Below are 17,182 nucleotides of genomic sequence, written 5' to 3'. Positions count from 1 at the left end.
GAGAGACAGAAATGATAGAAGGAGATGATGCTTCGTGATGCCAGACCTTTCAGAAACTTACGGCTCAGCTGATAAGCCCTTCCTAGCTTTCTTCTCTCCTCATTTCCATGAGGTATCTTTGGTGGCTCCCCTTATGTGGGACCTCCTATGCTAATCAAACTTTGACTATTGGATTCTTAAGGTTTAATTCTGGGTCTTTCTCTCTTTTAAAAAATTCTATCCTTCTCTCACTTTCCTTTCTCTTCTATCCCATTTATTTCTGTCTCTTCCCAGGTGATCTTAAGTGTTCTCATGGATTTAAATTTTTATGGTGAACACACCAATTTATACCTTCAGGCAAGATTCTTTTGGGCTCTAGATTCACATATGTACAGTTGATATTTCAATTTGGATGACACACAGTCATTTAAACTTTGCATGTTTAAAACAGAGCACTTATCGCCCCCAAAGCTGTAACTCCCCCAAATGTATCCCTTCCCATCCTAATCAAGGGCACCACCATCCACCCAGTTGCTCATGTCAGAAGTCTCAGTTGTCCTCATTTCTTGTTTCCCTCACTCCTCTCCCTGAATCTATAAGTCCCATGGATCCTATTACCCAAAGATACTGCAAATTCATCCCTTGTGCACTGTCTTCCCTGCCACCATGATAGGCCAGGCTTCTGCAGCAATGTCTTAATTGCTATCTCTGCTTTTGCTTTTGATTTCCTCCAGTTCCTTCTCCCAAACCTGTGAGGGAAATTATTTTGTTACTTCCTTTTAAAAATCCTTCAATGGCTATTCACTGAATCCAGAATAAATTCTAAGCTCCTAACTATGGGCCTACCTGATCTAGTCTCCACCTGCCTCTCCAAGATGATTCCAGTTTCACCCTTGCTCACTATACTTTATTCACAATGTCCTTTCAACTCCTCAAACAGGCCAGGCTATGTCTGCCACAGTTCCTTTGCATGTCTTGTTTCCTCAGCCAGAATTGTTTTTCTCCCCACCCTTCCCAGGGTTTCTTCTCATTCTTCAAGTCTTATCCAAAATACTCCATTGTCAGAGAGGTCTCCCCTACCCACTCTGTCTACAATGGGGCCTCCAGTCACTTTCTATTGCAGCCCCTTGCTTCTTAATATCACTTACCATAAGTGGTAGATTTCTGTATGTTTCTTTGGGGAGGGATCTCTATTTCCTTTACCAGAATGGAAACTGTTTCTTTACTCTGTTATCTCTCTAACATCTAGCATGAGTAAATTAAGTAAATTATGTAAATATTGAATCCTTTCAAGAACACTGGCAACAAATGGAGTGAGAAAAATAGGGCAAGAGCTCCCAGAAACCTCTGACTTGAAGGCAGGCTTTCTAGGATGTATTTGTGCATGTCTGAAGAAAGATTGAGGCTGACAGGGGGGAAGACTGGTAGCTTTATACAGGGTAAGGCAACCGTGGAGGAAGGAACATGGGATCAAGGGTACAGTTGGAATGGTTAGCCTTGGCAGTATGGAAGAACACCTCTTCCCCCATGGGGAAAAGATGGGGACACAGTGTGAATGAAGAGCAGCACTGAGGATGCTTGAGATGGTCATCTTCAATTCCAGTGAAAGAGAGGGTGGGATCAGCCATGGGGAGCAAAAGGCTTAGAGCAGGGAAAAGGCTTGGGGCTGTGACAGTGTGACAGGGTGTCAAGGACAGATCAATAAGTGGTCTACAGAGTGGGGGAGGCTCATCCAAGGTTGGAGAGAGGGAGTTTGTAGTAGAACCTAGTAGTCAAGTTAATCACACATCACCAGCGTTACCAGTGGTGGGGCTCTCAAAAGAATTCCTTGAGATTGCAGAAAAAATATTCAATTTTAACATTTTTAAAAAGTTTATTTATTTATTTTGAGAGAGATGGAGACAGCATGAGTGGGGAAGGGGCAGAAAGAGAGGTAGACAAAGAATCCCAAGCAGGCTCTGTGCTGACAGTGCAGAGCCGGATGTGGGGCTCTGACTCACGAAACCCCGAGATCATCACCTGAGCTGAAACCAAGAGTTGATTGAGCCACCCAGGCACCCCTTGCCTCAATTTTATTATAGGTTCCTAATCTTAAAATACCTGGGAAAGATTTTAATCTATAAATTTTCTGCAAAGTAGCTTAATCCTTTTACAGCAGTTTAATAATAAATTAAAGGAGATATTTCATGGTTTGGTCACAGCAATAATGGTAAACTTTACGTTCTAATAATACAGTAGTCCCCCTTATCCACAAGGGATGCATTCTAAGACCCCCAATGGATGCTTGAAGCCACACTTAGTACTGAACCCTATATATGCTGTTTTTTCCTATACACATATATCTATGATAAAGTTTAATATGTAAATTAGGTACAGTAAGAGATTAACAACAATAATAAGAAGAACAGTTATAACAACATACTGAAAGTTATGTGAATGTGGTGGTCTCTCTTGAAATATTATCCTCACCCTTCTTGTGATGATGTAAGATGATAAAATGCCTACGTGATAAGATGAGGTGAGGTGAATGAGGTAGGTATTGTGAAGTAGTATTAGGCTACTACTGACCTCTGACCAAACACAGAAGGAGGACCATCTACTTCCCAAGGGCAGATTGACTGCAGGTAACTGAAACAGCGGAAAGAGAAACCAGGGATAAGGGGGAACTACCCTGCATTTAAGTTATTCTCATTGACTCATCCCTCAGAGAGCGTTTTTTTGTTTTGTTTTGTTTTATTTTATTTTTTTTTAACGTTTATTTATTTTTGGGACAGAGAGAGACAGAGCATGAACGGGGGACGGGCAGAGAGAGAGGGAGACACAGAATCGGAAACAGGCTCCAGGCTCTGAGCCATCAGCCCAGAGCCTGACGCGGGGCTCGAACTCACGGACCGCGAGATCGTGACCTGGCTGAAGTCGGACGCTTAACCGACTGCGCCACCCAGGCGCCCCATGTTTTGTTTTGTTTTAAATCACTGCCTCTAACTCTGAAGAATGAGACATGGCAAAGTGATGATGTACTCAGTATTTCATTGTGAGTAGAGAAGAATGCCTGTTCTCTCGTTCTGGATTTATAATTGCCCTCCCTCTTACATGTGTCCTTTTTCAGGGAGAAAAGAATGCTTCAACTCTGGGAGCTGCCCTCTGGAGCCCCATGGGGATGGCAAAGACTCTGCTCACCTCTCTGCACTCCGGTTCAGGCTTCCAGACCACCCACCTTCTCTCTGCACTTGGTGCAGGCTTCCAATGACCATGTTCCACTGCCTGCAGGTGGCTGGAAAGACGGCAGCCAAGCTCAGGTGCGACAACTTCCTCCACTCCAATTTCAAAGTCTCTCAGGATGTTGCTTGGTTGAAAGCATAGAGGCCTTTTATTGCCAAGCCGGGCTTGGGGAGGATCTGGCAACAGGGTGGCAGTTTTGTCTCAGTCCATTCTGGGGAGTGGGCTGGTGGGAGTTGCCTTTGTTTTGTGCCTGGTGGGAGTGTGTCTTTTTTTATGGCTGCAAAGGGGGCAACTGGGCTCCTTGATAGTTAACAGACAGGTAGCATCAGGGATGAAAATGTGACATTTCTAAAATGCACATACATAAAAAGATGTGAACTTCTTTATGAATTCACACTGACCCATCAGCTTGATCGGCTGCTGGCTTTCTAAGCAGTAACTGGTACATGCGATGAAACCATCCTCCAATGAGGCCTACATAGCTGTTCATTGATTTTCAGAACTTTTAGGTCAAGCTGTCCTTGAAGTACTGGTGTGTCCCCTTGGAAAAGTACAACTACATTATGTTTCTCTTCTTTTCCTAGCATCTGGAACGCCCTGCTAGTGATTATCAGCTGATCCTTTGTACATGAACTGAGCAGCAGAAGCTCTTTCGGTGTTTATTTTTCCCACATTTGCACCAAACAATAAACCCATTTCTGTCTTCTAGAAATCTTGTGAATCTTCCAGTGGCTGAATGTAGTGACGACTAGTTTCATTTAGATCGAGATGCAGAAATGCTCTGGGGGAGCAGCTTGTCTCAGAGAAACTTGAGAGGGTGCGTATGTGATCTTTAGGGAATTGGAAGACATCCACCATATTGGACATCATTCCATTTTTTACCTACTTCCGGAGCTTACAAGAGATATGCTGGTTAACAAGTGCTGAATAGATTAAAAATTTAAAATGTATTTACATACGTACTTACATATTGATGATTGATTCCTACTCATTGACTTTTGACCATGGTGTTTACAATATCATTGGGAAGTTTGTGAAGTTTTGAATTTACTTATAAAATGAAAAGATAAGTTTAAAAACTTTCAAGTATCTCTTCCAGTGCAGTTTTAGGGAGATTACTACTTTCCTTAAGCGAAAGGATGTCATTTATTGCCACGTGTTGTGACCCGAGGTGGAAACTGGCAGATGCATTCTCAGGCTGTAGCCTGACAAGACAGATTAGGATCTGAGAGGGAATGGCCCACTGCACCCTGTCGCCCCTCCTCAGTTGACCTCAGGAATGCTGGTAGTTTGTGCCGTGTCTCCAGTCGGACTATCTACTGGAAGGTGATGTGGCAGCCGGGAACAGTTCAGATACATTTTTGCCCTCATCTTCCATATACTCAGTTGCAGCCATGCAGGTGAAAAAACATATTTTATGAAAAATCTGTGGGTTGCAAATGTTGGCATGGATATGTACTTGTAGTAGCAAAGGCAGACTGGGGGCTCCTTAGTGTGTTTAGTAACCCATAATTCTTCTTCAGGAATAATACTGCAACACAAATGTAAATCTTGGCCCAAGCTTTCTTTTTTTTTTTTTTTAATTTTTAAAATTTAAATTCGAGGTAGCTAACATACAGTGCAATATTAGTTTCAGGAGTAGAATTCAATGATTCATCACTTAAATACAACACCTGGTGCTCACCATAACAAGTGTCCTCCTTAATACCAATACCTGTCATGCATCTAGCCCATCCTCCACCCACCTCCCTCCATCAATCCTCAATTTGTTCTCTATCTCTAAGAGTCTCTTATGGTTTCCCTCTCTGTTTTCTTTCCCCCACCCCTTCCAATATGCTTATCTGTTTTGTTTCTTAAATTCCACATATGAGTGAAATCATATGGTGTTTGTCTTTCTCTGACTGATTTATTTCAATTAGCATAATATACTCTAGCTCCATTCACGTCATTGCAAATGACAAGATTTCATTCTTTTTTATGGCTGAGTAATATTCCATTAGATATATATATACAATATGTATACACACACACACACACACACACACACACACACACACCACATCTTCTTTATCCATTCACCAGTCGAGGGACATTTGTGACCCAAGCTTTTTTTCTTTTTCTTTTCTTTTCTTTTTTTGTGAGATAGCAGATGCTATGGTCAGATTACAATTTGGAAACTGGTTAGGCTGCAGTTTTTTTTTCTTTCAATAACAGAATTAATTCTAAACCAGTAAGTATAAACCCATCCTTCTCTTCCAGTAATAAATCAATAAACATTTATTGGTTTAACTTTGAGGATACAATTATGAATACTAGTTTATAGCTAATGTATTCATGTAAACAAACTAAAAACATACTATTTGTAGATTTCCAAAGCACAGTATCATTTCCATGTAAGGTGGTCTTTTACATGAGGATGATTCACATTAGCAGTTGTGAACCATTAGATGAGAAAGGTTTTCCATCTGCAAACACCGAATCTCTTGTGGTGGTGGTATCATATCATTTGGGTTCTGTCGTGGCAGGCAGCTCAGGGCAATAGCATTTCATGTTGTTCTTCCAGGCTCATAGTCAAATATGTAATACCAGTAGTGACTAACATTTGTCCAGTGTCTGATAAAGCACATCTACGTGTCCTAATCTCATTTTAATACACATAACAACTTTGTATTTGGGTAATATTATTTTCTCAATTTTATAGAGAGAGTAAATGTTTGCTGAATACCACACTAAATCATAACAGTAGGGCTGGAAGCCAAGTTTCTTGACTGTAATTCTTCTGCTTTTTTCCAATAAGTATGTGCTCAACGTTTATGGAATAAATCTAAGCAAAAAATATTCAGAACCATGTGTGAGATGACATTACTAAAGGAACAGACTTCTTAGGAAAGGCTTCCCCAAAGAGGCTTCTGACCAATATACTTCAAAGATCTGTGCCATCAGGGTAGGCACAGGGCTTGTAGATGCTCATGGCAGCTAGGATGTTTTGGTGGGTAGCAGCTTGGGTATGTGTGTTTCAGTGTTTGCTTGGTACTTGACAATGTTCTTGAATAGTTGGGGGTTGGTGTGTTGATTATCTTGTGGCCAAGTGAAGCTCTGATACATCAGACGGTGTATTGGTGGTGAGAAACAACTGTTAACTTTTATTTAATGGATCAGCACTGTGTCAGAAAACAACAGCTTAAAAAAGTGGCAGAAAACACTTTGTACTGTTGAACCCAGTCTAAAGAGGGTTGATTCCTGGTATTATCAAAGAAAAGGGTATTTTTGTTCATTTCACAAATTTACACCATTTCTTATTAATTAAAAATTTTTTTAATGTTTACTTACATTTGAGAGAGAGAGAGAGAGAGTGCGAATGGAAGGGGGCAGAGAGAGAGGGAGACACAGAATTGGAAGCAGGCTCCAGGCTCGGAGCTGTCAGCACAGAGCCCGACGAGGGGCTCAAACTCAGACTGTGAGATCATGACCTGGGCTGCAGTCAAGACGCTCAACCAACTGAGCCACCCGGGTGCCCCACACCATTTCTTATTCTTAGATTTTGCAGGGGGATGAAACTCATGGCATACATTTGGGCTGTACAACCTGCTGAGTGCACCATACATAGAGTCTTCTATATTATTTGCTTTCAGAAAGTCTGTAAGATTTTCAGCATAAGTTCTAGAAATAATACTTCTACATGCCTGAAGTAATCATTTCAAGCACACGGTCCCAGGTGGGGGTTGTGCTCAGATGGTTACTCCAGAATAGATTTATACTACCTGCTGCTGTATGCTTCTTAAAAAAAAAAAAGGCTACCCCATAACACTGTCTTCATCACAGAAATATCAGTAAATAGAGAACAAACTGGCCTTTGAGAACAGGTCATATCAGGCAATATTACTTCAGGAAGACCTGAACTTATGTTATTTCAGAATAAATCTAACCAAAAAGGAGAAAAATAATAACAGGAAAGGAGATAATAATAGGAAATAACTCCAGGAAGACTTGTTCTTAAATTGTTTCAGAATAAATCTAAAGCAACCAAAAAGGAAGAAAATAATAATAGGAAATAATATTAAATGGAGCTACGCTTAACAATCAGAAGATCCTCTTTTCCTGTAGCTGTCAGTGCCTCAACCACCAGAGTTAAGTCCCCTTGCACCTTTTTTTACTTCCTCTGTCACAGATGTCCCTTTAGTTGCTACTTCAAAACCTAGAATATCTTTTCACTGTAACCCCCAATCCCCAAACCCCTTCTGTGCTTAAGCTGTGGGTCTGACATGAAGTACATAGCTCTTTGTTCTTTTTGTTATAAAGGTGTTTCCATCTAACATCCACAACGAAATGTCCATAGCAACAGTAGCTACCGTCTTTGGGCACTGGCTGCGGTCTTAGTCTTACTCCACTTAATGGGCTAGGTGTTGATATTCAATAGTATGGAATGTTTTCAGGGATCAGAGTTCTTTGAATTGCTATTGGCTTTGAGTAGCGCTGATCACACCATGAATTCCTCCCAAAAGTTGGCCTTGGAGATGGCCCTCACCATTTTCTTAATGAGAGAAGTTTAATATTTAATATTCAGAATCACTGGGATTTTGTATCCATAGACCACAAATTGCATTTTGATACTTAATGTCAATAATTTGGGCTTTTTTTAATGAAGATAATTTCCTTTTTTTAAATGTTTATTTATTTATTTTGAAAGAGGGAGAGAGAGAGAGAGAGAGAGGGAGAGCGAGCTCTGAAGGGGTAGAGAGAGAGGGAGAGAACAAGCAGGCTCCACACAATCAGCACAGAGCCCTATGTGGGGCTCAAACTCATGAACTGTGAGATCATGACCTGAGCCGAAATCAAGAGTTGGTCGCTTAATTGACTGAACCACCCAGGCGCCCCAAGAATTTCCTTTTTTTAAACGAAAGCCTACCACTTAGAAATACTCCAATTCAGGATGCTTTTATTTCTCTATTTATTATGGATACTTTCATAGTTAGCAAGGTGTCCATTATGTGTACAATGGACAATTTCAACTAAAAAGTATCCAGCCATATATTTCGTTAAGGTCTGATCAATATCATAAAAGGTATAGTGTTCTAAATTTATTTTATTTCACACTGGAGATCTAGTATATGTTCTTCTTATAAAGAATAGAAATAATACACACTCTTGTTTGCTTTCTTGTATATTTCTAGGATTCAGACAATTTCATCAATGACTCAGTTAATATCAACAAACTCACTGTGGACCAACACGGCCTTTTCCTAGAAGCCTGACATCGTAGAAGATTTTGACTTTTGCATTCAAGACTAGATTTTTTTTTTAATAGAGACATAATTAGGTCATTCAAAGAACCTGTTAAGTACAGGTTAAACTTCAGTCCAAATAGCACAACTGAAATGGGAATCAATGAAAATATGTTGCTTCCCCTCTGAAAGTCACAGATATGACCTTTGAAAACCTGCTACGTGGGTTATTCTGGCAAAAGAAATAAGCTGGTGACTAAGTGAGAAGTATATTAAGACTTTCCCACACACTGTTTAACACACAATACAGCAATTCTTATTAGTAATAAGGAGAAAAGGAAGGCTATTGGGAAGAAAGATAAAGAGCTGCCAGGCTGAACTCACCAACAACTGCATCTCAGTGGGACAGGTACACCTGAATGTCTCAATAATTTAAGTACGTTAGAATTATCAGAGAGAAACAAAAACTAAACTTAAAATTCAAATTGTTGCTTTGAAGCCTGGGATAATAAACTGTCGTCCCCTTGCTGGCTAGAAAAGCCTCCTATTTTCTCAGTTTACACAGTTTATCTCACAATGAGTCATAGATTTTCATTTGCTCTCTACATATAAAAGGTATTTTAAGAATGTCACATGACTGCTCTCTTTCAGGTTTTCTACTTTCCTCCTTTCACAATGTCCATTATTGCTTGTGAAGTGGAAGGAAGGAGTTGGGAACCAAGTTATGAAACCACCAGATCGCTTTGTTATCAATGGCACAATCTTGTAGACATTTACTCTGATAATTTAATTAAAAAAATCCTAACCTTCAGGTGAATATATTTCTGATTCTTATTCATTTTACTGCTGCCGTGCAGCCAACAAACATACCGAGTTCTGCTTAATACAAGCCCTGACAAATTGTCCTTGTTCTTGACGAGGGTTCTAGTACTCCCTGATGAGCTTTTGATGGGTAGCAGAACAATGCAACAATTGGTAACTTTTAATTTTTTTTTTTCAACGTTTATTTATTTTTTGGGACAGAGAGAGACAGAGCATGAATGGGGGAGGGGCAGAGAGAGAGAGAGACACAGAATCGGAATCAGGCTCCAGGTTCTGAGCCATCAGCCCAGAGCCTGACGCGGGGCTCGAACTCACGGACCGCAAGATCGTGACCTGGCTGAAGTCGGACGCTTAACCGACTGCGCCACCCAGGCGCCCCAACAATTGGTAACTTAAATCCATGCTTCACAAAACCAACGACCAACTTAAAATTATTAAAAAAAATTTTTTAAACGTTTATTTATTTTTGAGAGAGAGAAAGACAGAGTGCGAATGAGAGAGAGAGGGAGACACAGAATCCGAAGCAGGCTCCAGGCTCTGAGGTGTCAGCACAGAGCCCGACGCAGGGATCGAATACACGAAATGCAAGATCATGACCTGAGCTGAAGCTGGATGCTTAATCGACTGAGCCACCCAGGTGCCCCCAACTTATAAATATTTTAATAACAGTTTAAGAAAATGGTATTTTAATTTTGGTGAGTGTCTAGCACTCAAGAAATATTATGATTTATTAGAGAACTTAACTTTGTTGGACCAAAGAGATGGGAAGCTGTTTAGACAGTTAAAAATGCTGTACATTTTCACAAAACACACTTTTGGAATGTCTTAAGGAATAAAATAAAAAGAAATATAGTTTATACACTGCCAAAAGCACTCCCCTAGCCTGTGACATTATTATTAGGGCACATTTTTCAATGACTTTTATAGATTCTTTACAATGCAGACAAGATTTTTGCTTTAATGAAAAACTGTGCCTTGCTTAGAGCACACCCTTCCAGGTTATCAACTTCTGATTTTATGGGGCTCTGCATCTTTCATGGCTTTTGAGCTACTTTACAACTCTGTAAGCTGTAGACAACTAGTAGCAGTGGAAAGTAATTCTTGTCTATAGACACATAAATAAATTCTGTCTAGTGGAGGTTTAATTGACTTCTCTCTCACATTGTGGAAGAAGCCAGATTCATTTCAATATTCCTGATCTTTACGTGGTAATGTTCTTGGATAACTCTTTGAACTGGATGTAACATCTTACTGGTTCCCTCATTAATCATGACAAATTTAAAAAAGGAGTTAAAATCTTTAGCATGTGTCTGTATGAGAGTTATGATTTTTTTATTTGGGTGAAGTTTCCTGTAACAACCATTTATTTATTTTTTTTAATATCTTTTTTCTTTTTAAAAACATTTTTTGAAGTTTATTTATTTATTTTGAAAGAGACAGAGACAGCGTGGGTGGGGGAGGCACAGAGAGAGAGGGAGACAGAGATCCCAAGCAGTCTCCGTGCTGCCTCTGTGGGGAGCCCCATGCAGTTGGCTCAAACTCACAAAACCGTGAGATAGTGACCTGAGCTGAAACCGAGGGACATTTAACCTAATGAGCCACCCAAGAGTGGCCTTTAGTAACAATTTAAATGAAAAGTAGGTTTTTGTATGGATAGGTTTTAAAACAATTGTTTTTAAATGTTTATTTTTGAGAATGGGAGAGAGAGACAGAGACCAGGGGGAGTGCAGAGAGAAGGAGACAGAATCCAAGGCAGGCTCCAGGCTCTGAGCTGTTAGCAGAGCACCCAACACCAGGCTCCAACTCACGGACCTTGAGATCATGACCTGAGCCAAAGTCAGATGCCCAACCAACTGAGCCACCCAGGTGCCTATTATGGAAAGTTTTGATATTAGGTGTCTATAATCTCTGATCTCACAGATGGTTATCAGTTTTCTCTTTTTCACTTGTGCCATACTTTTCTTTAACTTTCATTCAGCTATTATTCCTTTTTTTTTTTTTTAACCTCAGAGAAACTTTTTGATGAGAGGTAAGCCAATGCAACAAATGGTAATTTAAATTTGTGCTCCACAAAGTTAAGACAAACAAACAAGCCTATTAAGATTTTAATCACTGTTTAAAAAAAAAACAATGTATTCTTATTTTGGCAACAATCTAGCACTCAAGAAATACTTCTGATGGTTTATAAGAGAACTTGATTTTGTTGAGCTATAGAGATGGGAAAACTCTTCAGACAATTTTAGTGCTGTATATTTTCATGTAACTCTCTTTTGGAAGTTAATGTTTTTATTGAGACCTTTCATAAATGATTCCTAGGAATCATTACACTGTATTCAAAGGAAACATTTCACAAAATCCAAAAAAACAAAACTAGATTTTTATACTCACTGTGCCCCACCAGAGAGCATCTGCATATGTAGAAAACTCTTTATTGGCATCCTTTTCCACAAGATAGACAAGGAAAGATGAAAAAATAAGAACCAAAAATCCTATGTACCAAGCCGTGATTAATTCCTAGATATAAAAGGAATTGAAAGATTGTTAGAAGTAAAAAATCCGTGTAAAAGGGAAAAAAAAATCTATGCATTCATTTTACTACTTTTTGGATATTTATGATAATATTTATTTGTTTATTTATAGGATTTACTCTTTATTTAATGTTTATTATTTTTGAGAGAGTGCAAGCTGGGAAGTGGCAGAAAGAGGGGACAGAGGATCTGAAGCAGGCTCTGTGTGGACAGCAGACAGCCTGATGTGGGGCTCGAAATCACTCACCGCGAGATCATGACCTGAGCCAAAGTTGGATGCTCAACTGACTGAGCCACCCAGGTACCCCAAATTTGCTTTTTTTATTCAGTGGATGTCCCAGTGAACAGGACAACTTCCTCAGGTTTCTTTTTTAAATGGTTGCACAGGATTCTAAATGTATGGGTTTACTATAATTTATTTGAGGTGTAAGGACTTGGAAAGCATGCTTTTTATTTGAGTACAGTTGACACACAATCTTACATTAGTTTCAGGTGTACAGCATTCTGATTCTACATCTCTGTATGTTACGCTGTGCTCACCACAAGTGTGGCTGACATCTGTCACCAGACATACTGCTACAGTATCACTGTCTATAGTCCCTGTGCCATCCCTTTTATCCCCGTGACTTAGTCATTCCCTAACTGCAAGCCTGGACCTCCCTCTCCCTTTTACCCACTTTGCCTCTCCTCCCAATCTCCTTCCCTCTGGCAACCATCTGACGACTTTTGAACAACCCATTATACATTGTGCTGTGGCCAATTTCTGAAATGACTCAGTTTGCTTGATGGGTTCTACTCTCCCACAGCAATCAACGAAAACGTTTCAAAAGTCTTGTTCTGCAATTCAGAAAGCAGATCTTACCTTGCTGTGAGCATAAACCACCGAACCTAGTAATTTCCAAGTGCCTCCCCTTCGGTCCATGCGCACCATACGGAGGATCTGTAGGAAACGGAGACTTCTGAGTGCGGATGTGGCGAAAATATTACCCTGAGTTTTTGCAGAAACAACTGCTATCGAAGCGATAAGAACAATGGTATCTGAAAGAAACAGGTTGAAACAATCGTAAGTAGCAGGACTAGGAATTTTGATTTCTCAAAATAATGTTTCAGAAAGTTGTACTTTGACCTATTTGAGGCACAAAGAAACAGATCCAACCCCAGCCTGGAATGGCGCTACTTGGGCTTTGTGATAACTGAAGAGTGAAAAGGGAAGGAAGAAAACCTACTTAACTGCCTTAGTTCTGACCCCTTGGCCGTTCTATGCTTTATGTACGCAATTCTGAACCGTTTGCTATGTAACCTTTGATGAATTGGATGGCCAGTGGCCTTCAGAAAGTTCAGTGTACCAGGGAGCAGTGAGGCTGTGCGGCTCTGGTTTCTCAGCATTCCCGTCTGGCAGAAAGGAGCTTCTGCCTCAGTCCCACCACGGTGGCTTCCTGGGTGATGCCACAGAGGCACCACAGCCTGCACGGCTCTGAACGTGCTGCTTGGTATAATCCTATTTCTGGTTTTCTTGCCAAAGAAACTCGTAGCTCCTTTCTCCAAAAAGTTCCCTTATGCTGGGGAGTCTGCCGCGTCATGCACCATTTAACAAAGGTCTTAACTGAGGTGCATCCTCTAGGCTCTCTGCACAGAGTACTCTTTACGCCTGGTCAGTTACATGGAAGTTTGGTATACAAATGAAACAATACTACATTTGTTACAACAGAGTATGTAATTATATACACTGTACATTGCATGGGAATGGATATTTGATGTTTGACATTGACATTTGGCTTAAAATACATCTGCCCTTTTGTAAGCTAAAAAAGAGAAAAAAGAGCAGCTAATGAAAGCATAAAAAAAAAAAAAAAGAGGACTTAATTGCTCCGAGGGCAAATATCTGAGGGATGGCAAGTAGGTTCTGAAGAGGGAGAAATCAAGTGGGGATGAATGGTCTCCTATGGCAATTTTAAAATAAGTTAACTTGACCTTAACGTTCTCAAATAAATTTTCTTTCCCACTCCAAGTGGGCTGTGAATGACTGGGTGTCCAGACTCCAGAGAGAGGTTCTACTTCAAGGGCATTGGATTTATAATGTTTCTGTGACCCTCAGCATTAACTGCTGAGTCCTTCTCCCTGTACTGAGCAAACTCTGGTCTCCTGGTGTAGACTGAGCACATCTTTTGAATGACTCTTCTGGTCCCCTTTTTGGGTCAGGACTTGGAGTGGCTGGCGGTACAAGGGTCAGCTAAAGGGCTTTTTCCAATCAGATCTAAACACTATAGGACTTTGTGAGTAGGTACACAGGAAGCCACAGCACCTCCTTGAGTTACAGCTCTGTGCTGCTGTTGGAAATGAGAAGGAACTAAATGTGTTGACAGAGACACCAAAGACATATTTTAAGAGAGTAAGAAGACAGTTGTAAAGCTATATATACAATGTGATCTTATTTTAATAAAAAAATATATGACTAGAAAAGCCATGTGAGAATATACACAGGTTATTACCATTAATTCTCCTTCGGGGTAGAGAGTGGGGTGAATATGTGGGTAAAGGGACTTTTTACTTTGAGTTGTTAATTTCTGTAATATTGAATTTTATAACAATGAAAATGGCTTTTGAAATCAGAAAAAAACTTTATTTTTAAAATGTTTATTTATTTATTTTGAGAGAGAGAGAGAGAGAGAGAGAGAGACAGGGGAGGGACAGAGGGAGAGGGGGAGAGAGAATCCCAAGCAGGCTCCACACTGTCAGTGCAGAGCCTGACTCAGGGCTTGAACCCACGAACCGCAAGATCATGACCTGAGCTTAAATCAAGAGTCCGATGCTTAACCGACTGAGCCACCAGGTGCCCCAGAAAAAAACTTTAGAGAAGAGTTAAGTGTAAAAACATCTCTTGGTCTGTATCATTTGGAGGGATTTCCTCCTGAGATAAGTGATTTACAGACAAAGACATTTCTTATATGGTCCTGTTAGATATATATTTGCTTTTACTTCTCATTGTAAACCTGCTTCCTACCAAGTGTACAAAGGAAAGGAAAAAGAACAATACCCCATTTACCATGTTAAAATATTCAAGATAGTAGAAATAAGTAAATGACTGAGAGGGGTGCAGAAAATACAGCATGTAAAACTTACTGTGTGCCTGGCACTTTCTTTAGTTCTGTGTTTTTTTTTTTAATTAAAAATTTTTTTTTCAACGTTTATTTATTTTTGGGACAGAGAGAGACAGAGCATGAACGGGGTAGGGGCACAGAGAAAGGGAGACACAGAATCGGAAACAGGCTCCAGGCTCCGAGCCATCGGCCCAGAGCCTGACGCGGGGCTCGAACTCCCGGACCGCGAGATCGTGACCTGGCTGAAGTCGGACGCTTAACCGACTGCGCCACCCAGGCGCCCCTAAAAATTTTTTTTTAATGTTTACTTATTTTTGAGACAGAGACAGAGCGTGAGCAGAGGAGGGGCAGAGAGAAAGAGAGGAGACATATAATCTGAAACAGGCTCCAGGCTTCAGGCTCTGAGCTGTCAGCACAGAACCTGATGCGAGGCTTGAACCCATGAACCACTAATTCATGACCTGAGCCAAAGTCGGAAGCTCAACCGACTGATCCACCTAGGTGCCCATAGTTCTGTGTTTTTTTATGATGCTCATTATTTGATCCTTATAACAACTCTGTTTGTTGGTTAGGTCATCTACAGATCCCATTGTACAGATGAGAAAAGTGAGGCACAAAAAGCACATACTGTATTAGTTTAAAAGAATCAGCCATCAAGCTGTCAGACTACAGCACAAAAAGTATGAAGCTATGAAGTTATGCTAGCTCATTAGAGAAAACCTAGACAAAGTAAAAGCAACAGTGCCGGTTTGAGACAATTTAAAAAATTATGCACACAGTGAATCATAATCTAAGTGTTTGAAGTCACAAAATATGCAAAGGTAACTACAGATATGATTTAACACCCTCATTGTAATTCAGTTCAGATGAGAAAGTCAGAGTTCAGTAAAATGAAATCATAGATGAGCGACCAAATGGCAAATGATGAATGCAGTCATAACAATGTTTCTGGTTGGATTACAGTCCTCCACTGAATTTTGCTGTCAGTACCACCTAGAAATATTTCCCAGGCCCATATTTTAGAAGTTATGACTACTCCTTATTTTTATTTTTATGTATGTATTTATTATTTCTGTAGTCCATTACTTTATAGATTGGAGGTTCCACAAGGTTGGATACTTGTGTCCCAAGTACATAGTGTAGTTCCTGAAACATAGTAAGCACTCAATAAATATTTATAGAATGAACTCTGGTTAATAAATACTTAAAAATAGCTTGATTTTTGTTCTCTTACCGTATCACTGCCTTAATAACTAGAATCATCATCTAAAACACTCTTTTTTAAAAAAATTTAAATGTTTATTTATTTTTGAGAGATAGACAAAGCACAAGCAGGGGAGGGGCAGAGAGAGAGGGAGACAGAATCTGAAGCAGGCTCCAGGCTCTGAGCTGTCAACAGAGAGCCTGACACGGGGCTTGAACTCACAAACTGTGAGATCCTGACCTGAGCCAAAGTTGGATGCTTAACTGACTGAGCCACCCAGGTGCCCCTAAAATACTCTTAAATTAATGAAGGGATCATTTCAGTATTCTATCTTGAAGTCTACTGCAACATATTGATTCATAGCTATCATCTATTAAAGTTATAACTCTCACTAAGATTTCCTTTTTTTTTTTTAAGGTTTACTTATTTTGAGAGAGAAAGCACGTGCACATGCACGAGTGGGGAAGGGCAGAGAGAGAGAATCCAAGCAGGCCTCATGCTGTCAGTGCGAGCCAGACATGGGGCTCAAATCCACGAACCGTGAGATCATGACCTGAGCTGAAACCAAGAGTCAGACACTCAACTGAGTGAGTCACCCGGGAGCCCCAACATGTCCTTTTTATAAAATTAGGTGCAGGCAGTTTTTTTTTTAAGTTATGTTTTTTTTTTTATTAAAAAATTTTTTTTTTTATTTGGGAGAGAAAGCATGAGCTGGGGAGAGGGGCAGAGGGAGAGAGAGAGAGAATCTTAAGCAGAGAGGTAGGGGCAGTTTTTAAAGACAGTGACATAGGAGGCTCCCGAACTCCCTTCCTCCCATAGGCACACTGAATACACAGTTGCACGTGGAGTAATTCCCTCTGAAGGAAATCCAGAAACTAGCTGAGGGAGTCCCACACATTTGGCAAATAAGAAAATACCCACATGGGTAGGAAAGGCTGATGAGACATAATCTTGCCATAAACGTCACTCCTGGTACAGTGCCAAACGGGAGCTAACTTGCAACTCCCAGCTTCTCCCTGAGAGGCTAGGGGTTTGGAACCCACATTTAGCCTCCTAACTTTTAAGACTCCCACTTCAGGGACAGTTCTCCCAAACACCTTGCTCTGA

General features: G+C 40.3%; 1 protein-coding gene across 3 annotated transcripts in view; it reads right to left on the bottom strand.

Annotated features, from left to right (window-relative positions):
- KCNQ5 (potassium voltage-gated channel subfamily Q member 5) overlaps nt 1-17,182 on the bottom strand; it is a 524,285-nt gene that overhangs the window by 96,099 nt on the left and 411,004 nt on the right. For all 3 annotated transcript variants that reach the window (XM_032593201.1, XM_030315841.1, XM_030315843.1), the window contains exons 4-5: nt 12,636-12,811; nt 11,634-11,759 (exon numbers count right to left, since the gene is read on the bottom strand). In XM_032593201.1, coding sequence (XP_032449092.1) covers nt 11,634-11,759; nt 12,636-12,811 — 302 coding nt within the window. The remainder of the gene's footprint in view (nt 1-11,633; nt 11,760-12,635; nt 12,812-17,182) is intronic.

This window comes from Lynx canadensis, chromosome B2 (genome assembly GCF_007474595.2).
Source record: "Lynx canadensis isolate LIC74 chromosome B2, mLynCan4.pri.v2, whole genome shotgun sequence".
Classification (NCBI taxonomy): domain Eukaryota; kingdom Metazoa; phylum Chordata; class Mammalia; order Carnivora; family Felidae; genus Lynx; species Lynx canadensis.
Note: the sequence above shows the minus strand (reverse complement) of the source record. Positions and strands in the feature narration are given on the sequence as shown.